The following is a 25,414-nucleotide window of genomic DNA, read 5'->3' on the forward strand; positions in this document are numbered from 1 at the left end:
GCCGATCACAGCTAACTTACAGGCACCAGGTGGGGCACAGCCAGAATCGGTGCCCAGCTAATCGCAGGGCACATGGAGACAGACAAACATTCATATTTGCACTCATACCGAGGGGCAATTTAGAGTGTTCAATCACCCTACTCGCCTTGTTTTTGGTATGTGGAAGGAAACCAGAGTGCCCAAAGAAAATCCACCCAAGCCTGCAGAGAACATGTGAACTCCACACAGTGCGGACCGACCTGGGATTGAACCCTCGACCCCAGAACTGTGAGGTCGCGCACTAACCACTCATCCGCCATGTCTTCATGCGTCTGTGATAATATTGTACACTTCCATAAAAGCTCAAGCAATAGTACAACTCCCTGTTTCCCACATTAGGTCAACTTTAACTTGGTTACATTTATCATCTTATGTTTTCTGGTTTTAAGAGCTGAGCAAACTTTTGGTTCTGTACATTTTACAGATATATATATTTCAAGTACCGCTAGTTCATTATTTGGTGAGTGAGTGAGTAGACTTCAGTACCCTTTGGGATTTTATTTCCAACATGCTTTTCTTGTCTTTTTGCTTGTACCTCAAACACAGGCAGAACAGAAAAGGAGTGTGGCTCAGCTTGGAGCACAAATGAAATTGAGTGTGTTATCTTTGTGAGCAGATGGAGAGTAGCCCCTGGAGACTGATGACACCTCAGTGTACACTGTAGTTGAGATGGAGTTCTTATGCAATGTTGGTACACAAATTATTATGTGGCCTGTTATGGTTGGACGGTTTTGTTTGCTGGGATAATGAAGAGATATTGATATGGTTTTGGCAACACAGATGTACCAGTAGAAATGGATTCTAAGAGTCAATTAACCCTGGCGAGATGGGGCTTGCTGTGAAAATTCCTGACATCTATGTTGAATTTTGGAGAGCTTGTGCAGAAGCTTGAAACTGAGTGTTTGATTCCATTATGAAAGGGAGCCATCCATAATACTCACACAAAAATGTTAATTAATTGGTATGCCAATGAAAGCAAATATTAAGAACTAAAAGTATATACTTGTACAAAGTTCATTTTGTCTTCTTGTTATCTATGTTTTGACTAGTTTGTTTATAACAGACAATAGTGTTTTTTTTAAGCTTTTAGTCACCTGACAGGTTTCAGCGTTGTACTTCTGCCTTCTTCAGAGGGTTAAAATATATACTGTTTTATTTCTCTCTCTCCTCATTAGGATCATTAGGAGCCTATCCCAGCTTACTCCGGGCCAGAGGCGGGGCGACACCCTGAATCGGTGGCCTGCTGATCGCAGGGCACAAGGAGACGGACAACCATATACACTCACATCATACCTAGAGGCAATTTAGAGTGTCCAATCAGCCTACCTTACATGTTTTTGGAATGTGGGAGGAAACCAGAGTACCTGGAGGAAACCCACGCAGGCCCGGGGAGAACATGCAAACTCCACACAGGTGGACATGTCCTGGATTTGAACCCAGAAACCACCAGGCCACTGTTTTATTTATTTATTTGTAAACATATTTTCAAAGTAGAAGCAGAAGGTAACACTACACAATTGGTAGTGTTGGGGCATCTATGCTTCCATTTACACTCTCTGACAGCGTAGGGCTTCTCTGCCGCACAAGTGTCAAGCCGACTGCCAAAAGGCTATACCCTGGTTTTGAGGCAATCTCCTACCCAGCGGGGGTCAGAAATACTTGAGCAGCACAGACTTACTCTTGAGGCTGACGATGACGGAACGTGAGATTTTTGACTGCTTTCATGGCAATTAAAATGACCTTTTAAATGGAGATAATGTATATAGTGCTTTTATGTACACTTTGTGATATTTAGAGTAATTTTCATAGTCTGAAATTCCCTTCAAGCACTAATTGATACAACAGAAGGCGGTGCTAAGCAATGAAATGCTATGCCTGCTTGACAAAGGGTTGAAACGGCCAAACAAAACACTACTGATGATGTGACAATGGAGACATACCTCCCAAGCTACTCTCACATCAATGCTAACATCATGCAAATACCATCTATTGGCACGGTACTCGGTCGTTTGGTCGCCCGGAAGGTTATTGATAATTACCATTTAAATCGTTGCTCAAATTCCCTAAATACAAACTGCAAATTATTATTTAGTCATACTTAATGCCCTATTAATTATTAGGCTAAAGAAAAGCTCCAAATTTCCCGTACTTTTATTGTCTTTTGTTGGAGAACTTGTTAAGACCCTGACTGACGTCCCTTCCTAAGGGGACAACTCATGTACATACAAACTCTTATACACTCACACGTCCGCTCAGTGAAACTGCTCAGGGCCATTGTTGGCTTTTATTGATGCGTAGACCATGTTGTTTTACCTTGTTTTATTGCCGGTCTTTTGGTCGCCGGTCTTTTGGTCAACCGTTGTTTGGGTCCGGGCGACCAAAAGACCGCTACCAAAAGTCCGGCGACCAAAAGACGCCGACCAAAAGACCGGCGACCAAACAACCCGTCATGTATTGGCACAATGAACAGACTAACATCAGATCCAGTGTTTCATGAGTCCATGTGACCTTCAACTTTAACAAGTTTGCTGGTATATACACTGGCGACTTAGCCCCACACCCACAATTGTTCACTGCAAGGGTTTGTCTCAGGACCTGCTCCATGTATATCGTCCCGTGTTATATCAAAAAGATTCTCCCACTTTTTTCTCCCCTACAGCATCTCTTTGTGCAATGTTTCCTGAGTAGTTCAACCATACACAAAAGCATTATTCACAAGAAAATATTTGAATAAGACTTCCTGCAGATCCTACACTTTGTGAAAAAAGCTAGAAGCAGCAGATGAAAATGTGATGAAATTAAATTATGATAAATGCTTCTGGTCGAAATTAACAAAGAGGCAATCACCTTATCTACGCATTTTATTTATAGTTCATCAATTGCGATCATCCATGCTTTCTCCTTGCATTGTCTTCAAATGACCATTTATGCCACGTTTTTGTTAAGCCTGAAAACTATTTAATCATTTTATTTTTTGTAGGTACTCCATTATTTACCACTGCAGTGTTTTTCTTGCATTGTGTCACTCTCTCGCCATGGGGTGTAGATTCCAGTCCCTTCCATCACTGCCCTAAGCAACTCAGTAAGTATCATGGGCCCCAAACTGAGAGACAAATCCCTCTTAATTCCCTGCAATCCTTCACAGCAATGGACAGAGGAGCACAGAAAGAATTGACCCTCTATTTTTGCTCCTTGAGGTGTCAGGTTTTTTGGGGGGTATTTTTCTAACAGGGTACCTAAAACATAAGGAACAATCATATATATCTATATCTGTGTGTGTGTGTGTGTATGTATGTTTAACGATTAGTGTGACACAAATTCCAAAATGTTAGACGATGAGAGTTCAAATCCCCATGGAAGCCGGAGAAGAAGAATAGAGACCGTAAAATCCCACATCTTCATGGATCAATGGTTTGTAATTTAAGAAACATTCACACATTAACGGCATAGTAACCTTTTAACACTTTTCCCCCCCAACATTACTCATCCATGCTACTTAATCGCTTGCTCTTTTTCAATAATGCTGACAGTCCAAGCCTCCCAGGAGAGCATTCAGAGAGGATATAGCCTCATAGGCTTCCTTATTGAACACTGTCTTGAATTATATGTCACTGCTCTGACCAAAGGGCTCCAGACTAACTTTTTCTTTTTTCCCTCAGAGAATAACATATCCTAACCTGCAATTTTAGGACCCCAAATTAAAAAAGTTGGGGCGCACAATGTAACTAGAGAATGCAGTCGTACCTCTACTTATGAAATTAATAGGTTCCAGAACTTTTTTCGTAATTCAAACATTTCATAAGTAGAGGTGTACTTTATATGTAAATTCTCTTATTCGTTTCACAGGCCTCACACAACTACCAACTGAACACTGTCAGTCTCCCAATTTGTCAGTGTCCCAATTTATTATGAAAGATGTGAGGAAACACAAAAATTAGAGCAAATTATAAGGAAACCATTTTTTATGTCTTAAAATAAATAAAGAATATGAAAATGTGCCCTGCATCGCTGAAATAGTTCCCTCCGTGGCCGTCATAATGCGAGACGTAATGCCCGTGTTTGTCCGCCAGATGGCGTCGAGAGCCTGTTCCACCAGGGCCGAAAGCCATCCACTCTGTACTACATTTTAGACGTATACCTGTGCCCTATGTGTGTGTGTGTGTGTGTGTGTGTGTGTGTGTGTGTGTGTGTGTGTGTGTGTGTGTGTGTGTGTGTGTGTGAAAATATGTGCTTCGTTGTATTTGTACGGTTTTTAATAAGGGAAATTACAATTATTAATAAGGGGAGCATTTAGTCAAGGTGGACAGGAATGTAAGAGAGAATCTTGAAACATGGATAGTGGTTGTTGTGATACAGCCAATTGAGTTAAATTGAATGCTTTCATTGTCACATACCTGTCAACCTCTGCCGATAACTGCCCTTATAAATGATTATGATTCCCCTTACAAACCCCCAAAAAACCTTACAAACACCGTACGACTCGTACAAAACCTTACAAACACCGTACGAGTCGTATGGTGTTTGTAAGGTTTTTTTGGGGTTTGTAAGGGGAATCATAATCATTAATAAGGGCAGTTATCGGCAGAGGTTGACAGGTATGTTGTCATTGTATGAGATATAATGAGAGCGATGAAATGAGAGCCCAATAGAGGGTAGCAATGTTCTAAAGTGAGAATCAATGCATTCGCGACAATATTTTCAAAATAAAATAACGGATAAGGAAATGCATGTACTTTTTGGGGGATTTCGTAACTTGGATCTTTTTCGTATCTCGAGTTACTTATTTGCATATAAAAAAATTGTAACCTTCAAATTCCGTACCTTGAGGGATTCGTAAGTAGAGGTATGACTGTATTGTTGTTAAATAATTTAGCAACTGGGTGAGCGAGTTAGAGAGAGTGATTTACGGATAATATTAAAATTATCTCATGTCATCTCATTTTCTGAAGCGCTTTATCCTAATTAGGGGCGCGGGGGGTGTTGGCCTATCCCAGCTGACTCCACACAGGTGGATGTGAACTGGATTTGAACCCAGGACTCCAGATCTGTGAGGCCAACACGCTAACCACTCGCACCACCGGGCCACCCCAATATTAAAATTATTTATATATTTAATTGAAACGAGAAAAATATTTATACATTTGATTAAATGAACTTCAGCTAATGATTAATTTTAGAGAATGCCGATGTAATGGTTACTGGTTACTATGGAAGTAAATGAGCTCTAAGTGATGAAGTCGACATTCAGAAAGAGCAGTCAATATGTGCTTTTTGGATAACACAAAAGGTTGCACTCCAGGTGGTTTCAGAACAAGGTTTCAATCCATGACTGACTCAATACACAGAGGCAGCAGAGCTCTTAATAATGCGTACAGAGAGCTTTGCCATGATTCAGTCCTACGGCCTGACAAATTGGAAGTTAATATGGGCCACACTCCATTTTCCAATGAACCCAGTGTCTATAGTTGTTTCCAGCTCATAGCACTCTACCCTAAGTGCTCAGCCACTACTTGGTTTATACAGCAAAATGGTGTAATGATTGTGCAAAAATAAATGGATATTATATATATTTGTTTGTGTAAGCAATTTATGCCAGCAATGAATAGTAAAAGGCAGAAAAATAAAAACACTCTCTCTTTCTCTGAGAAGCACAATTATAACCATGCCTGTTGCCATTGTTACTTAAGCAAAAGTCATTACTCCATTATGTTGGCAGCAGAATAGTCGGGAGTTACAGACACATTTGCCAAAACTGCCCCCTCTGGCACAGCAAGCAAACTTTGCCATCCATTGAAATGATTCAGTGTCATCTTCACATTTATTCAAGCTTCAGGTGATTGCATCATTGAAGACACATACTAGCAATCCTAATGAGCAAAATATATGGATAAACTGAAAACTGTTGTTTAAGCCAACCTGAAAGAGGTAAAAGAAGCAAAGAGAGGAATTTAATAAAAACATACATGCCTAATATGGCGGCCTGGTGGAGTGAGTGGTTAGCGCATCGGCTTCACATCTCTGGGGTCCTGGTTTCAAATCCAGGTCACGTCCTTCTGTGTGGAGTTTGCATGTTCTCCCCGGGCCTGCGTGGGTTTCCTCCGAGTAATTCGGTGTCCTCCCACATTGCAAATACATGCAAACACTCTAAATTGCCCTTAGGTATGGGTCTGAGTGTTAATGGCTGTCCTTCTCCTTGTGCCCTGCAATCGATCGGCTGGCCACCGATTCAGGGTGTCCCCAGCCTCTGGCCCGAAGTCAGCTGTGATAGGCTCCAGCAGAAGAATTTAGAGTGTTCAGGGGTGCTGGAGCCTATCCCTGCCAACTGCAGACAACAGGCGGGGGACACACTGGACTAGATGCCACCCAGTCCCAGGGCAAAATGAGATGAGCAATCATTTACGCTCACTCTCATACCTAAGGGATATTTAGAGTGACTATCCAGCCTACCATAAATGTTTTCTGGGATCTGAGAGGAAACCAGAGTACCCGGAGGAAAGCAAGAAAGTCAGAACCCAGTGCAACGAGGATTGAACCCTCAATCTCAGAACTGTGGGGCGCACATTAAAATCAGTGGGGTTTTAATTTTTGATGGAAAGCCTAATGTGAAGTCATATTCCCCCACAACGGAAGGTTTAATCATCACTCCTCAAATTGACTACATCACTCCTTTTATTAAACAGTCCAAAGGAATTTTAAGGCTCTTTTAAGTATCTACAGTGATTGACTGGCAATGTCAAATATCTATTCAAATTATTCACTAACAATTTACTGGTAAATTATTTTGTCTGTCATCGTCTTGCTATAAATAAGCAGGAGAAAGATGACAGTTAAATAGCTGTGCTTTGAAATCAGTCTTTGAAATCATCTTGCCTTAATGTCCATTCTGGGAAAACAAATGACCAATTCTAATGAATACAAGGTCACATGAGTGGCCCGGTGATGCGAGTGGTTAGTGCGTCGGTCTCACAGCTCTGGGGTCCTGGGTTCAAATCCAGGTCATGTCCATCTGTGTGGAGTTTGCATGTTGCATGTTCCCTATGTGGGTTTCCTCCCACATTCCAAAGACATGCAAGGTAGGCTGATTGGACACTCTAAATTGCCCCTAGGTATGGGTTTGAGTGTGCATGGTTGCCCGTCTCCTTGTGCCCTGGGGTCGGCTGGCCACCGATTCAGGGTGTCCCCCGCCCCGGGTCCTGAGTCAGCTGGGAAAGGCTCCAGCATCCCTTGCGACCCTAATGAGGATAAAGTGGTTCAGAAAATGAGATAAGATGAGACAAGTTCACACAAAACTGAGGTAAAGACAAGTTTCTCATTTCCATTTGAACTGGTCTGTCATAGTTTTTTTCCTTCAGAGGGCATCTGTTTAACATCAATATTAAACTAATCTCCACAAAGACCACCATAATAATGACCCTTAATGGCCAAGTTTCAATGATTTTTACACACCTATTAAATGATACAATCTCATCAGAGTATTCAAAAATAAACAACATTCCCGGCTCACACATATCAATAACCGTTAAAATTGTCCAAAACAGAAACATTTTTTTAATAATGACGAGGATTAGTCTAATAGTACACGTTAATATGAAAACAATGTATTTTTTTCTGTCTGTTTTTAATACGCATGACCGAGGTCTCAGTTCAAACGCCCATTTTTCAAAATGGCGGATGAGCCAGTAGCCAGTACAGCAGTGGACTCCGCAGCAACTCAGAAGTGACTATTTACCGAAGAAAGACCTGATAAAGCTCTTACATGACAATGCAGTGCAATCGGTACGTTGTCATTTGGGGATTTCGAAGCCCCAGTTCTCATTTTAAGAGTGCTTTTTGACGGTAGCATGCCTCGTTAGCGTGATGTAGCCATGTGGTTGGAAACAGAAAAATGTTTGCAAACAAATTGGCTACATTGCGTTACCTCTAGCTCTTTATGTTTAATAAGAAATCATTCCATTGTGTGTTTCAGTTCCTCAACGAATACATATTGTGGGGAAACATCAAGAATGTGCCTAAAACGGCCAAAAAGGAGCAGCTTTTCGACGCCATAACGAGCTGTTTATCAGCAAAGTGAGTCTTTTTTTTAAATACTAGTTTCTATTTTCTCTGTCCGTTTAATCATTAAATATCAGCGTTCAGTATTTAAGGCTTTGCTCGATTAGGTTCTTGTCTAATATGATACATTGAATTTTGAATGAAAACACTAACTGGTTTGGTGTTGATTTTTATTAGCAAGACACCCGTGTGGTTAATTTACAAGTGCCATCAGTGGAGGTGTAAGGAATAAATGATACACTTGTAGAATGAATATACCTTTACCCTGGCCTTGGACCTTTTTATTTTTAAATGTGGTTTTGACAGACTGTGACACCATTTTTCCCTCAAGTTTAAACCTATGGTAAAATAACTATTTTTTCCCTCAAGTTTAAATCTATGGCAGGGGTAGGGAACCTGTGGCTCGGGAGCCATATGTGGCTCTTTCCATGGGTGCATATGGCTCTCCACTAACCTGTGATATAAAATATGGAAATCACTGGTGAGATAGCTGAATCCTGAATGCACTAATAGGAATGTCATGTCATGTTGGCACTACCTCTACCACCACTTTAATCATAATTTTGTTTGATAATATCATTGATACTGATTTATTAGCAACAGCATAACAATGTTGTCAAGAATTCAGAGACTTTTTGTACTTTAAAAGTGGTGAAATAACAAAAAAACATCACATTTTCATGTATTTTTACCTTTCAATTCTGAAAATGGCTCTCAAGAAATAACATTACAAAATATGAAATGTTTATGGCTCTCTCTGTCAAAAAGGTTCCCGACCCCTGATCTATGGTAAAATAACCATTTTTCCCCTCAAGTTTAAATCTATGGTAAAATAACCATTATTTCCCTCAAGTTTAAATCTATGGTAAAATAACCATTCTTTTCCAAAAGTTTAAATATATGGTAAAATAACCATTATTTTCCAAAAGTTTAAACCTATGGTAAAATAACCATTTTTTTCCTCAGTGTAAGAAGAGAAAAACGGAAGCTATGATGACTTTAGGATATTTATTTAAAAATTAATGGATTTAAAGTGATTGACTGAAAAACATCCAGGATGAAATAACATGGGAAATGAATGTGGGTCATTTGTGCATCAAAATGGTTAATTAAGCAATTACATAATCACACTGGTGTTTTGTAGATGTTTAAAGCCATACAGATGGTGGAAGAGGTGACAGCTGAAACAATCAACTAGAAGACTGGAGTGTTACAGGTTATTTTCTTTCATATTTTCATGTCGTGTACTAAATCTACTCATTTTGTATCTTACTCTCCTTCAGGGTCCACCCAAGTTTACCAAATCAACGCTAAAGAAAGGGTGACACGGTGAATGGCAGTCTTTGACACACCAACATCCCCTCACTGGTACTTGTCATTATAGAGCAGGGGTTTCCAACTCCGGTCCTTGGGGGTCCCTGTCCAGTATGTTTTCCATATCTCCCACCACATCTGAATCAAATGATTAACTCATCAGCAAGCTGTCCAGGAGCTTGGTCACAATCATTTGATTTTGGTGTGTTGGAGGACATGGGAAAATAAACTGGATAGGCCCTTGAGCACTGAAGTTGGAGATCCCTGTTACAGAATCTTATTTTTGAGTCTCTCTGCAGTGGTCAAAAAGAAAGAGCCAATCAAGCTACTGTGCTTCAGAGGGGAATGTCTGATATTTCCATTTTTTTACCCCTCCTCTGTGTGGCTTTAATGTTGTTTGCCTTTTGCAGTGAGGCAAAGGAGAGAAGTGGAAGAAGGCTCTCCTGGTAAGTATCTTTTTGATAGAAAATAACTTGGTAGGATTTTTTTTATTTTACTTAATTAGGACTCAGTGAATGGGTCTATTGACTTTTTTTTCCCCTTCCAGAATTCCACCCCCTGTGTGTGGCTTTTGCAGTGGGGCAAAGGAGAGAAGTGGAAGAAAACTCTCCTGGTAAGTATATTTTTGATAGAAAATAACTTAGTAGGATTTTTTTATTTAAGTTAATTAGGACTCAGTGTATGGGTCTATTGACTTTTTTTTCCCTTCCAGAATTCCACCCAAGGGGAAAGAACTTTTCATCCATTTACTAAAGGACAATTGTACTGCTCCATTTTTGAATGCTGGAGAGCCTGAACGAATTTATCTCAAAAGCCCTAACTGTTTGTGGGAGAAAGAAATGTTCATGAATTGTATACATGTCTTATTCATTTACCTAGAAAAAGAATGCAAGTAACATGCTAAATAAAAGTTTTTATTAACAGGAAAACACTTGAAGTTGGCATCACATTGAAGTGCTGTTTATTGTAGCCAGTCTTTTCTCCAGCTGTAGACATAAAATTAAACAGTTAGAATTCAATCTTGCCAAAATACACTCAGGATTACTATTAAGAGAAAAAAATGCACCAATAAATGAAGTTTCTAATCTTTAAAAATGTTTGACCAAAAATTATCCTTCAATGAAATCTCACCATGGTGATATACATCAAATATCACATTGGCTTACACAAGATTGTTTTTATCTGGATGAATACTTGGATATTTTACAATAAACAAATATATTTACCTGCCACCATTCTCCAAAGTGCAGAGATGCCACATCTTCAGGTGGACAACTTGCGAGGAAGATCCCTTGGAGACACACCAGAGTCTGGATGCAGGCCTGATGCATGCAACAACACAAAGAAAAAGTTATCATTTATAGAGACAGCCTTAGGTGGTTTCATTTTTGGAACTAGTTTTACCTTGAACTGGCCCAGTCTCCTCTCCTGTAACCTCAAGGGTGTGGGTGTTCTGGTCATGCAGGGAAAGCCTGCAACAAAAAAGGAAATGTTATCATATAGAGAGTGGAGATTCAATAGATAGGTGTTTTTTCCCCAAATAGTTTTACCTTGTTCTGGCCCAGTTTGCTCTCCTGTAACCTCAGGGGTGCAAGTGTTCTGGGCACACAGGAAGAGCTGCATCTTGGTGCTAAACAGATGAAAACTTGATACAGACGCTCCCCTACTTACGAACGCAATTGGTTCCGAGCGATTGTTCATAAGTTGAATTTGTTTGTAAGTTGATTCAGTGCTATATTTTGTATTATAATTTATGTTTAAGGCCGATATAAGTATATTGAAGGTTTATATAAGTGCATTTGTATGTTTAAGGCTTGTATAAGTAACACGCATTGGTTTGTACTGAAAAAAAAAAACATTTAATAAAATGGAGAGAATATGTACAGTACTGTAGAGAGAGAGAGAGAGATTTATGTATTAGAAACTGGCCAAAAGAAGCGACCTAATGACGATTGCACAGTTTTCTTCTTTTTTTCATCATAAATGATGTGGTAGCACTGTATGGCATCATTCAATTGATTTGCAAACTTTGTGCAACGTTCAATATTTGGGTCCTGCTGCTCGATCTTTCTGTTTATAAATGGTACTGACGGTCGAACGATTCAATGCCCGTGAAATGCTCACCACTCTCACGCGCATCAAGCTTCGTTATTATTGCCACTCGTTTCAAATGAAATGGCTTGCCTCTTCCTTGCAACTCCCTCAATAGAAGCCTTTAGCTTTTTAGCAAGCATATTCAATATTGGATGCATGAGATATTTAATGATACAAATGAAAAAGGTTCTTTGCACACTGGAGATACATTCACGCACTTCCGCACTGCAACGAAGAAGAAGGTAGATGCTGGGTGAGCTGAGCTCTCACAGCGCCAGGCGTCGGTATTAGCGGCGGAAAGAAGTACTACTCCGAAAAAGGCGCGAAATACAAAATTGGACTTGCGTACATTTTTGGGCTTAAACGCAATTTGCAGACATGTTCGTATGTACCGTTGTTAGTAAGTTGAATGTTCGTAAGTAGTGGAGCGTCTGTATATAGTAAGGCTTTTTTCTTTAAAAAATCGACATAGTATAGTAAGGCTAAGAAAGTCGGAGAATAAATCTGACTTCTGATTCTTCTCCTAGTTATTGCTGTGGTCCCGTGGCAAAAATATTGGTTCAGAACTTGAGGTGGGAATCAGGAGTGAGTTCAATTCCACTCTTTGCAATTCACAAATTGTTTATTGAGGTAATGAAAAGGATAAATATAACTTCCTATAACTTCCAATCACTTCATTTCAGAAGTCACTGTGGTCCAGTTGCAAAGACAAACGGTCAGAACTTCTGGTGGACTCAAGATCAAACCAGGAGTGAGTTCAATTCCACTCTTTGCAATTCTCAAATTGTTTATTGAGGTAATGAAAAGGACAGATATAACTTCCAATCACATCATTTCAGAAGTCACTGTGGTCCAGTGGCAAACACAATGGGTCAGAACTTCAGGTGGACTCAAGTTAAAATCAGGAATGAGTTCAATTCCACTCTTTGCAATTCTCAAATTGTTTATTGAGGTAATGAAAAGGATAGATATAACTTCCAATCACATCATTTCAGAAGTCACTGTGGTCCAGTGGCAAAGACAATGGGTCAGAACTTCAGGTGGACTCAAGTTCAAATCAGGAATGAGTTCAATTCCACTCTTTGCAATTCTCAAATTGTTTATTGAGGTAATGAAAAGGATAGATATAACTTCCAATCACATCATATCAGAAGTCACTGTGGTCCAGTGGCAAAGACAATGGGTCAGAACTTCAGGTGGACTCAAGTTCAAATCAGGAATGAGTTCAATTCCACTCTTTGCAATTCTCAAATTGTTTATTGAGGTAATGAAAAGGATAGATATAACTTCCAATCACATCATTTCAGAAGTCACTGTGGTCCAGTGGCAAAGACAATGGGTCAGAACTTCAGGTCGACTTAAGTTCAAATCAGGAATGAGTTCAATTCCACTCTTTGCAATTCTCAAACTGTTTATTTAGGTAATGAAAAGGATAAATATAACTTCCAATCATGTATAGGCAGGCCGCCTCGTGGTGTAGTGGGTAAGTCACCTGCCTGCGACGTGGGTGTCGAGGGTTCACGTCCCGGTGTCGCCAGTCAACGACTGTATGGTGTCGGCAGTCGGCCGCAGGCCGACTGTCGAACACCACCAGGAACCCCCCCTCCCAACTGTCTTCCGGTCAGCCGAAGGCTGACCGGAAATATTGTTTTGCTGAAAAAAATGACTAAGTCTTTATTTGAATGAAAAAAGGATTACCCATTTACTGAACTACTAGTGTAGTGATTAGTCAAACGAGAGCGGGATTCGAACCCCATCTCCCACATGGCAGTCAAATCCACTAACTTGAGGTCTGTCTGACCCATTGTCTTTGCCACTGGACCACAGTGACTTCTGAAATGAGATGATTGGAAGTTATATTTATCATTTTCATCACCTCAATAAACAATTTGAGATTTGCAAAGAGTGGACTTGAACTCACTCCAGATTTGAACTTGTGTCCAACTTCAATTTCAACCCATTGTTCTTGCCACTGGACCACAGTGTCTTCTGAAATGATGTGATTGGAAGTTATATTTATCCTTTTCATTACCTCAATAAACAATTTGAGAATGGCAAAGAGTGGAATCAAACTCACTTCTGATTTGAACTTGAGTCCACCTGAAGTTCTGACCCATTGTCTTTGCCACTGCACCACTGTAAAGTTGGAAGTTGTATTTATCCTTTTCATTACCTCAATAAACAATTTGAGAATTGCAACGAGTGGAATTGAACTCACTCCTGATTCCCACCTCATGTTCTGACCCAATGATTTTGCCAGTGGACCACAGCAACAACTAGAAGGTGAAGAATCAGAAGTCAGATTTATTCTCCGACTCTCTTAGCCTTACTTGCTGTCATTTTTTAAAGAAAAAAAAGCCTTACTATACTATGTCGTTTTTTAAGAAAAGAAGCCTTACTATACAATATCGTTTTTTTAAGAAAAAAAGGCTTCCTCTACTATGTCGTTTTTCAAGAAAAAAAGCCATGCTATACTATGTCGTTTTTTAGGAAAAAAAAGCCTTACTATACTATGTCGTTTTTTAAAGGAAAACAGCCATACTATATTATGTCGTTTTTTAGGGGGGAAAGCCATACTATACTATATCGTTTTTTAGGGAAAAAGTCTTCCTCGACTATGTCGTTTTTCAAGAAAAAAAGCCATGCTATACTATGTCGTTTTTTAGGGGGGAAAAGCCATACTATACTATGTCGTTTTTTAAGAAAAAAAAGCCTTACTATACTATGTCGTTTTTTAAGAAAAAAAGCCATACTATACTATGTCGTTTTTTAAAGGAAAAAAGCCATACTATACTATGTCGTTTTTTAAAGGAAAAAAGCCATACTATACTATGTCGTTTTTTAGGGGGAAAAGCCATACTATACTATGTCGTTTTTTAGGGAAAAAGCCTTCCTCTACTATGTCGTTTTTCAAGAAAAAAAGCCATGCTATACAATGTCGTTTTTTTTAGGGGGGGAAAGCCATACTATACTGTGTCGTTTTTTTTTAGGAAAAAAAGCCTTACTATACTATGTCGTTTTTTAAGAAAAAAAAGCCTTACTATACATGGTCTTTTTTAAACAAAAAAGCCTTACTATACATGGTCATTTTTTAAGAAAAAAGCCTTACTATACATGGTCTTTTTTGTAAATAAAAAGCCTTACTATACTATGTCGTTTTTAAAGACAAAAAAGCCTTACTATACTGTGTCGTTTTTAAAGAAAATAAGCCTTACTATACTGTCGTCTTTAAAGAAAAAAGCCTATACTATGTTGATTTTTAAGAAAAAAGCCTTACTATACTATGTCGTTTTTTACGAAAAAAAGCCTTTACAATACTATGTCGTTTTTTTTAAGAAAAAAGCCTTACAATACTATGTCATTTTTTAAGAAAAAAAGCCTTACTATACTATGTCGTCTTTTAAGAAAAACGCTTTACTGTACATGGTCGTTTTTTTTAAATAAAAAAGCCTTACTATACATGGTCATTTTTTAATAAAAACCCTTAATATACATGGTCATTTTTAAAGAAAAAAGCCTGACTATAAAAGGTTTTGTTCAATTTGCAGACATGTTCGTATGTACCGTTGTTCGTAAGTAGGGGAGCGTCTGTATTAGCAAGCTATTTGGGAGTTGCCAAACAATCATTACAGGAAAGCAAAACCTTATTAGAAATTTAATAAATGATCAAGATGAATAAAAATTAAGTTAGTAAGTGCCCCGTGCTATTTTCCCTTTTCCAGACAAGCCGATTAAATATACAGTCTGATGTTAACAGCTAGGAGAAAGTTGGCCTAACAATTTTTGTATAAATGTTTTTTTGTGAAAATGGAACAATTACAAATTGGAAACGGGTGTTTAGCACTCGCAGTGAAAACTATCATTACATACAACAAACCAGGAACTAAGGCGTGCCTCTGGATGTCATTTTTGAGTGGGCCTGTACCCAGCTAACTCCGTTGATGTCTCGGCTTTGTTTGGTTAAATTAAAAAGACGCACAACTACACGACTCAATAATGGCGAGAAAACGGACAACATACTTTTTAAGTCAAATGGGGAGCATCGTCGTGACGCTAATGCTAAGATAACTAGTCACATGGAGAACACAGCCGGTGGGGAAAAGGAGCCCAAACTTAAATTATCCACGGTGTGTTCAACCTGGCATTAAACTAAAAGATTTGAAAGCAATTTTGGCTCAATTGATTCCTAAAAAAATCTCCCGGTAGAGTGATAAAAATGCACTTAGGGCAGTAAACGACTTATGTCGTTGGTGTGCTCGTCTGTAAGCATAGAGGCTGTTCGAAAGGATTAGATACTTGTGCATGTCCATAATTTTCACAGCTGTGTTGATAACAGGCATAACCACACCCACATTGTCCCACCATAATTGAATGTGCAAAAGATGGTGGCTTGCTTACCGCGCTCCACGAGGTGGTTTGTCCTCTACTCAATGTCCATGTTTTGAAGATGATGCAGAATAGACAGGATTTTTGTTGTCTTGATGCTAAAAAACAGTACATGATAATTTTAAAAGGCGTTATGATGACTGAGCCAGAAAATTGCCTGTGGATGTAAATTGTTGAAAGTTCATAAGGAATAAACCCCAGTTTAGCTGTGATGGGTAAAGAATCCCAATAGGCAAGCAGATGACAAAAACAATGTCAAGTGAAAAATGTGTTGTGGTTAGGAAAGCTGGGTTGTCAAAAGCCTGCTTTTACTTTTTTCTGACTGTGCTTTTTCGGATCATGGATGGTTCATATCATTGACACCGTGGGCACAATTCTGCTTTCTAAATCTAGGCTAAGTAAAGCCCAAAAATGGCCCCAGCCAATCTTTCCTTGAAAGCAGGCTTTCGTCGACTTGATTCTCGAACAATTGAGACCAGCACGGCGTCAGCACAAATAACAATGTCACAAATGGCATTTCAGGGGAAGAGAGCTCTCTGTGGAAGACTTGATCTTGCGATGAAATACACTCTATTCTTTATATCAATGTCATTGAAAATATATGGAAGTGAGGTACTTTAGTGTAATGTAACTCTTGAGCTGAAATCTATCATTTTTAAAAGGAAAAATTAGGTGTGCACTTTCATACAATACCTGCCAGAGATACACAGGGCCACGGAATTTATTACATCAGCAGCATGGCTGACTCGGAGATGTATCAGCAATTCTCAATGTCATAAAAAAAATGTCCTGATTTTCCACTTTCTGTTAATCGCTCACTGTCAGTGCCTCTAAATGAAATTGCAATTGAACCCAATGATTATATTTAAAATGAAATTCTTTGAGTGGTATGAATTTTACTCAGGAAACCTAATGACTAATTATCTCAGAGAAAACAGAGTGATGGGGCACTACACTATATAATTATACAGTAATTAACTTTTTTTGGGTATTTCCTAATTTGATTATCAATCAGGGAATTGGACTGACTAGGCGTGAATGCCAACGAGAACAGGAACTAATGAAAATATGAGTGGAAACTATGATGCAGTTATATCTCATATTAACATTAATTCATGTTTATGACAATGAGTAAATGTGTTTGTCAATAAAGGTATGCTTCATTCATGTATTGGACCATTAATTCACTGGTTTACTACAGTTCAGGGGGTTGTTACATGCAATATGCTAGGGTCGAGGCAGGCACCATGCAGCCTTTTGTTTGCCGTGACAGACAATTTTGCATTTTGTGTGGCCTTTTGAAGCTCTGCATTCACATTCTACAATGCAGCATGTCACAAAACAATCAATACAACAATGCCTAACAAAGATCAAATAAACCCAAAACTTCTTCAGACATTTCATGTAGACCAGTTCAGTCTACATTTCCATATTTAGAGTGATAAACCATGTGAGGACTTGTTTTCCAACTGTGAAGCGGCGTTGGATAGCAATAATAACTGGGTCAGTAGATCACCTGATATAATAATGAGCATGGAAGACAATTAACACTAGGTGTCAGATACAAAACAGTCATTTATGATCTGACCATCTATCCATCCATCTACCTATATATGATTTTTAGATTATATATATATATATATATATATATATATATATATATATATATATATATATATCTAGATATATGGTTAATCTAAAAATTGATTTTGACATCCATTTTTATCTTCTTTTAAATGCAACAGACAACAGTAAACAGAATCTGCTATCTGTCCTCGGGCATATTTGTAATATTTTAATGAGAGGAGAATGTATCCTTCTACTGAAGAGCGCTAGACAGGAGAAAGGGGAGCGGGGCAGGCGAAATTTGGGTCATTTGTGACAGAAAAATGATGCTCTAATACACCAGGAGAGGCTGTGCATGAGTGCAGAATCCATCATAAATACAACATGATAGTGAATTGTCTTGACAAGCGCACAAAATAAAGCTGCGTCCTGCAGCGTAGACAAATTAATGACACGCAGTAACACACCTCAAATACCAAACAATGATACTTTGCAAAAATCACTCATGACCCCAACAGAGATTCATTCAGGCAAAGAGCATCAATCAAGGGATTATGGGATTTACTACTACAAATTTCCATTTGGAGTGACCTAATCTATTTATAAGGATGTGAGCTTAATAGGCATTGGCATTGGAATGGAGTTTGCGTGTAGTTTGCATGTGTGTGCGTCTGTGTGAGAGGTTGGATGGGATGAGAAAGAGGTCATCCATCATTGAAGGACCTCTGAGGAGGTACAGGCAGAAAGGAAGGTTAATGCCAACTGGGAGATGACTGTAGCTCACTTCTATTCGTAACCAAATCTCCAGTGGCAAGGCTAAGCAATTTAGCTGCTTCCTTCCCTGCACTTGTTGTCATCAGTGATACATACTCCAAGGGCCAAACAAGCTAATTAGGTCGATTGCCTTTACAATCAGACACTAATACCATCAAAGTGAAGAAATGCTGCAAACCGTCATTAATTCTTAACTGTAAGTGAAAACTGTGAATGAAAAGAATTATCTAGAAGAGTTAAATATCATTCAGAATAAATTACAGTGCTATCTCTATTCACGAAATTAAATGGTTCCAAAAGTTGTTTTGTAACTTGGATTTTTTTTCCGTAAATAACAGTATTTTGCTGTGTTTCTCAACTATATATATGGGACCTGGGGCATTTTTAAAATTGATGCTAAGGTCATACATGCAAAACATTCAGTAATTAGACAAAGTATATCATATATATACATATACTGTATATGAATGTGTATATGATATAAACATACATACATATACTGTATATGTATGTGTATATGATATAAATATGTATATGTATGTATAGATATATACATACATATACACATATATACATATAAACATACATACATATACAGTGGTACCTCTACATCCGAGCAGCTCTACCTACGAGATGCTCGAGATACGAGGAAAATTTTGAGCAAATAATTTCCTCTAGATACGAGAAAAATTTGGAGATGCGAGAAAGCCAGGTGGCCATGACATGAGAGACTTTATCATTGTAGTGCAGTCTTTTTTTGCCACATCTCTTTCGTGTATAACAGATATCTACGAGCACTAAACGGTTTCTTTCGCCTACACATGGACCAGAAAGCGTACAGGGCGCATGCGCGGGCAAAAACAGGGCTTTCTGGGTAATGAAGTATACTCGTGCACACAACACCGATAGCCAATGGATCCATTTCTCAGAATAAAATTTCATTACCCATAATCAATACGTGGGTAGGCTGAGCTATTGCATTTCCTGCTTTTCCTTCCTTAGCCCGTTAGCTCCCGCGATCGCTCATTCAAGACTACTTCCCGTTGGCAAGTGGTCGTGCGTTATCTTATTGTGAGGACATTTGTGTGCATCATTTTCGGAATATTTTGAAGGGAATACAACAGCAAACAGCCCATCGATAGCGAACGTGAGGGTAGAGGGGTGGCAAACAGCTTACCAGCAGAACGAAGGTAAAAAAAATTGAAACAACATTAGAATTCAGTTTTGTGTAAAGTCACATTAAACATATGTTTGAGTGTGTCTGTATATATTAATCCGAGGTAATTTAAATTTGTTTGTACGGTTACGAGTGCGTTGCCGTGGATAAAGTCCCCCGAACCTCCCCACCTGCCTCTATGTCCGTCTGTGTATCCTCCGCAAAATGAGTCTAATTTTAGTTATATTAAACATATTTTATTACTATTAAACCACTAGTTTTGTGTTACTTTGTTAATAGATGGCAAATTAGAAGAAATAAACATTTTTTTTCCAATCCAGTATCCTGTTTTTGGTGTTTTTTCAGAGGATTGGAACGAATTAATTTGTTTTTAGTTCATTTCAAGGGGAAACGTTCGCTCGAGTTACGAGAAGATCGACATACGAGCTCAGTCCCGGAACGATCGTATGTAGAGGTACCACTGTACATATTTATATGCACACACCTATACTATATATATTTCAAATGCTAAACCCTGACATTTTTTTTTTCATCAGCAAATGCCTTTGAGCTCTTGTCAGCTATTTGTAACAGTCAACCTTTACATCGTAGGACAAATGGGAAAACCACCACAAGTTTTATAGTCATACTGACAAATTTCATTTCTTGCACATCATAAACCTCTTCCGTGTCTCTCACATCTACAACCTGCTGCATTTAATCCCACAAGTTTTAGGTCATCCCTCTATGCATGAAAGGAGTTTATCCTTCTATTCAGGAGTGGGGATAAATAGGAGTGACAGTCAAAAAAGGGTGTAAGGCGACAGGCAGGATTTGTGATCTATGTTTAAATTTGTGTCAAATGTGATCCAGTATACACACCAGCCGTGCAGTATGCCTGTTGTGTACAGGTAATAGACAAGGGGCCACATACCGTAAAAAAAAAAGACTGACAGATTTCTTTTTAAAAAGGAAAAAAAGGACATGCATTTTGAGGAGGCACTTTTGTGTTTCGGAGTGCTGCCTCTATATACTAGAATGAATTCAATGCTGTCGTTCAAACCTAAATTTCAGAAAATAAATGAAGCGGAACGCAGCCAATGATCATCAAATGTTTCTGAGGAGAAATAAACACATGCTCACAAATTCCTTTCTGTGCTCCCTCGTGGCTTTGTGCACACCTACACTACCACTGAGCCGGATGGAAATGTGCCACTTTTATGAGGTGAGCAGAATTTTAGCCAAAGGCGAGAGTTGCTCCTGATTAGTATACGGTAAACACATCTGTTTACCACTTATTCTCAAATAGATTCATTTGAATGAGGAGCAACTAAAGAGACGTGGTGTGTCTGTCCTCTGTATTTGTCGCGACATAAGAATGTTATTCGATAATATTGGAGGTGGCTTACTCACAGTATTAAATAGGTTATGTGTTTGGTGAATGGATGTTGAAATTCACATTAGGTCATTACTCAACCGTTCTGTACAAATTCACCAACTGCCACATAACAAAACAAGTTGCTAGAATTGTATACTTTTCATACAATTGAAGTCATACTTTTGTATACTGACTTCCGAAACATCCACAAGGTCTGGAAAAAAAATGTACGTTTTTTTTTTCTTAACGACGGCCCCCGCACAATTAGAGGAACAAAACTGACTGAAACAAAGTGCACATATTAAATAAAAAAAAACCTCGGTAACAAGCCACTTTATATTGTAGAATATGTCGAGTTTTATACTCCCTCTTCTCTCTGAAATGCTCTTAAGACCCTGGTCCAGGTCAGTCCACCTGTGTGGAGTTTGCATGTTCTACCCAGGCCTGCGTGGGTTTTCTCCAGGTACTCTGGTTTCCTCCCACATTCCAAAAACATGCATGGTAGGCTGATTGGACACTTAATTGCCCATAGGTCCTATATATACACACTTGTCTCCCCTTTTAGAATTTTTTGGAAAGAGATTCAGAGCCGTATGCAGCTTCAGCATATTCCCCAATAAAGCAACAACTTCTGCTTGTATGCGTTCGAGATTCAGAATTTAAAAAAAAGTCTACTAGCATCACAATGCTCACCCAGTAATTATTCCAGTTACAAAAGGTAAGAAAAAAACAAACTCAACGCTTCCTTTTTTTTTAGCTGCTTAGACACTGAGAATGAGAATGTTTTTATAGACTGAAGAGTTTTAATTTGTCAGGTGGTATTTTAGTGTACTCAGTGCTTTTTTTGAGCAGGGGTGTCAGATCGGACCCTGTATGCATACCTGCTGACTCTTCTAAAACCACAACATTTTGATTATTATAGATATGTGAATTTATGGGGGTTAATTCATATTTCAAACTTATTAGACAAAAGAAAAGTGATCCAGCCTTCATGTGCTGTAACTGCTGTGAATATGACAATTGAAGTAATTGAATTTGACACCTTTGGTGTATGTTTTTCCTGGATGTACAAAGCTTATCTACAATGCCAGTGGGGCTTTGTGAGCATTAAACACCTGGTTGGTGATAAGCAGCGGCTTGAGAAGCCTGCAGTTAAGCAGCAGTTCACACAGTAAAGTAAGTTGCTATCACTAAAAGTGAATGGTCAGCTACAGCTCACTTGAAATTGACCAGGGTCTGGCAGTAGTAGCTGAAACAAAACATTCACTATGGACTGGTGCCAAAGTTAGGTCTCTCATGGTACAGGTACCACACAGTGCACCTCACCCCCAACTATCTACTAAAATGTACTTTTCCATCAACACAAAGTCCATACTATAAAAACACAAATCAACTTTTCATAATATGCAGTTTAGGGAGCACAGGTTGTAGGTATTTCACTAGTAGCCTTAGAATTAACATGAGAAACTCACCAGATCCTCAATAGTACTGGAGCCGAACACAATGCATAGAACGGATGCTGTGTTGTTGCCCGTGGCCAACACTTTCTCACCAAGACAAAGCCCAAATAGCAAAACACAGATGCATCATGATGATTTGGACCAAAACTGCACTTTCAGTTCAAAAGCAGGAAATAAGGAAAGGATTGGGCCATACATGTGACTTGACTATGACCTTGAGCAGCAAGTCCATCAAATTCATGAGCTGCTATGGTGGCAACAGGACAGACAATTTGATCTCAATCATGGAAAACTTTCAAGCATCCCTACAATGCATTGTACACTTATTGTATTAAATCTCTGAAAATGGACCTCCATCACCATCTATGATTGCTCGTGTTTGGGTGACACCTTGTGGTAGATCATATAACTGTAGCTAGTAAGGCAGCTAAAACACTGTTCAGGTCAGAGACAAAAACCAAACAGTACACTCATTTACTCTCTCCAAATTTGTATTCATAAACTACTGGAATATGAGTGTAATTAGTGAAGTTCTTCAAACACTACCTTGTTTTAGGTGCAACTAGGTTTGCTGCAGGATGCAGACCAAGGTACTTTTGGCTCCCTCCCCCTCAGCACTAACCAGATTTTCAGTGCCCCTGAAAACGACATTAGGATAGAAGACAGGGTGAGTAGTGGTATGAGATAATAGCAAAAAAATAAAATGGTTAAAATGACTTAGTAGTTTTGTTTGACTAATTAAGTGTCAACAAAAGCTAAATAAAATGGTATTATAATACACAGCTTGTCAATATGTGCAGATATTTTTCCATGTTAAGCACTGTGGTGAACTCTTCATCTAGCTATGGTAAGGTCTTGCACATAAATAAGATGTCCTCAAAAAGTTAACAAAACTTTGGCATTAGTTTAGCGATGTGCCAAAGATGCAGCGAATCGATTCTCCAAATTGAGAATGGTTCGACCATCTAACTAGAGATAGAGCGAACACATGACTCAAGTCCTGTGATGTGTCTCATGATGTCTATGGTTAAGTTTGAAAGATGTAAATTTTATTTGTGGAAATCTGGAATGGATAATGTAATTAAATGAAGTCAGAACATAATCTGACACCCCAAGTGGGACCATAAAAAAGTTCATGAATGGGAGATACGAGTCAGATGGCCCCTGTGCACAGCGTGTGTCCTCAGGGTGGGTCAGATTGGAGTGCTGATGCAACTGCAACACACTCCAATTGATTAGTGCAACTCATCACTCTCATACTCCCAGGCTTGCTAATTTTTCATACTAGAATTATTTATTTTATTATCCTATATGTTTAAAAAAACTTTCTAATGTACCAAATATTTTAGAGTTAATTCCCATAAAACTCACCATTTAAGAATTCAAGGTCTTTATCATACTGCGGCCGGCTTCCTGAAATGCCAGCAATCGTGTGGCATTTAAACCATAATAGGAAAATTAAAATTATCGCATTTACTTCATCCACAGCGGATTAAATCATTTCCTGGAAGTGACATGAAACGACTCAATTGATTCGTCACACCACATACCTGCAAAGAAAATATCAAACATTCACTTCATTTTGCATTAACTACTAGAACTTGAAATGCCATTTTCTTTAGGAAAGTGTACATACTTAAGAACGAAAGGCTGCATAACAGTTGCAATCAGCCAGCAGGCACAAGAACACCTTGCAGGTCCCCTTGTTTTGAATCTTCTTCCTCAGAAAGCTCTGAATAGTCTTGACTGCGATGCTGGGCCAGGAGGTTTAAATAAATAAATATCCACTAGCTCTTAACTATCGTTTTAGACATTTCTGTCCCCTGCTGTACTCAGTTGGCTGTGGAATGGAGTCTTGATCACCACTACTGTCACTGCTGCCTTGCTCCTGAGGTGGTGTTTGATAATCAGCATCCAAGAGGCATCATCATACAAATCCAACTTGTCTCCATCAATTAGCTCAAGTAATTTTAGTGCTTCTTGCACAGAAAAACACTGCAAATAAAATTACAAAAAAAAATCAGATATAAATCCATGAAATGTATGTATATCAGATTTTTTTCTTCTTACAGGTACAATCTACAGCTTTTAAACTGTTCCAAAGTTAGCTATAAGCCGATTTACACATGCTGTACCCAGGCACATTTTTTGGCTAACAATTTTACAATATTTTGTCAAATTTGCACATCATGACAAACTTACAATGCATTTATGTATTTAGCTCGTCAAAAATAGCCATGAAATATGACTGGGTGTTTTACCTTGACGATGTTTGGGTTTGGAGTGGACACCCGAAATGTTCCTGGGATTCTTCGCCATCTTGAATTTTTCTTGTTGAGTATTTATTTCACTCTCCTGACACCACTGTGTAAATGTTCACATAAGTGGTCATAAGCCCCCAGGCAAGCAGAATTAACTACTGCAGTGGTTTGGTGCCAAATATGGCCGCAAAAAAATAATTTCAGCCGTTGTAGCTATAAATGAAAATTATTGCAATACATTTAAGTTCCCGCTCCCAAGGAGCATTTGATGAAACTTACGATCGCAAAAAACGCTGATCATGGTGTAAAAAAAAAGTTACATTTTCAAGCAACATGAACAAGCGGTCCGTAAACATGCACGAGGAAACAACGTTAAAACATGATCGGTCTGGGGAAGGTCTTCGATACTTAATGACTCAATAAAAGTTTATATTGTTTCCACGTGTTACATTTACACAAGAAAAAAAGCCTAACAAAAGAGCTGCCTAAGAGAATGCACAGCATTTTTGCGAGCAGTAGTTAAGGTGCAAACAAAATGTCCACAACACCGTATTTTTTCCAAAAAGGGTAAATTTACGTTTATCGATAAATTATGCTCAAATCCTAACCTTATCGTGTGCGTTGTCCGAAAGAGTGTTCGTCTATTAAAGTTGAACGCATGGTACTGACTCTTCCGCCCTGTGAAAGCTGTGATTGGCTGAGGCACCATGGCGACGCTGATTGGTCACGACTAACCACGTGGTTAATAATATACGTGTGCTTAAACCCTAATGACGAAATTATATAATAATAGAAAAAAACCTGTTTTTAACTGATATTATTGTAGTTTAAATTAATAATAAAATTAGATTGCCTAGCTGTTAATTCATAGTGTGCCCTGCCTCTCGTCCAGTTTTTGTTCTTTATCTTTGTACGGTTGGCAAAGTTTAAAAGT

General features: G+C 38.7%; 2 protein-coding genes and 1 non-coding gene across 10 annotated transcripts in view; 1 reads left to right on the forward strand and 2 right to left on the reverse strand.

Moving 5' to 3' along the window:
• Positions 1-10,342, forward strand: part of LOC144092339 (protein kinase C-binding protein NELL1-like) — a 152,846-nt gene extending 142,504 nt beyond the window's left edge. For 3 of the 4 annotated variants that reach the window (XR_013306001.1, XR_013306000.1, XR_013306002.1), the window contains 6 exons: positions 3,020-3,121; positions 7,676-7,815; positions 8,006-8,106; positions 9,236-9,307; positions 9,375-10,018; positions 10,118-10,342. The gene's annotated coding sequence lies outside the window, so the exon portion shown is untranslated. The remainder of the gene's footprint in view (positions 1-3,019; positions 3,122-7,675; positions 7,816-8,005; positions 8,107-9,235; positions 9,308-9,374; positions 10,019-10,117) is intronic. The other variant, XR_013306003.1, reaches the window with a different exon arrangement.
• Positions 9,324-25,145, reverse strand: LOC144092353 (uncharacterized). 5 transcript variants are annotated; one of them, XM_077625027.1, is made up of 9 exons: positions 24,481-25,145; positions 23,856-24,214; positions 23,591-23,769; positions 22,766-22,857; positions 15,898-15,983; positions 10,956-11,035; positions 10,810-10,877; positions 10,632-10,727; positions 9,324-10,391 (listed from the first exon to the last, which is right to left on the reverse strand). In XM_077625027.1, exons 6-9 carry the CDS (start codon positions 11,026-11,028, stop codon positions 10,350-10,352), a joined length of 279 nt encoding a protein of 92 aa, XP_077481153.1. In that variant the 5' UTR covers positions 11,029-11,035; positions 15,898-15,983; positions 22,766-22,857; positions 23,591-23,769; positions 23,856-24,214; positions 24,481-25,145; the 3' UTR covers positions 9,324-10,349. The 5 variants fall into 5 exon arrangements, 3 of the variants coding, with proteins under 3 accessions (XP_077481153.1, XP_077481144.1, XP_077481133.1); XR_013306005.1 differs by lacking the exon at positions 10,956-11,035 and having other exon boundaries at positions 10,632-10,715; XR_013306004.1 differs by having other exon boundaries at positions 10,632-10,715; positions 10,810-11,035.
• LOC144070754 (small nucleolar RNA SNORD67) lies at positions 23,367-23,478 on the reverse strand. Its single transcript, XR_013299460.1, has one exon. It is a non-coding gene; the product is annotated as a small nucleolar RNA SNORD67 (small nucleolar RNA).
• Positions 25,146-25,414: the final 269 nt, after the last annotated feature.

Source organism: Stigmatopora argus, chromosome 2, assembly GCF_051989625.1.
Source record: "Stigmatopora argus isolate UIUO_Sarg chromosome 2, RoL_Sarg_1.0, whole genome shotgun sequence".
Classification (NCBI taxonomy): domain Eukaryota; kingdom Metazoa; phylum Chordata; class Actinopteri; order Syngnathiformes; family Syngnathidae; genus Stigmatopora; species Stigmatopora argus.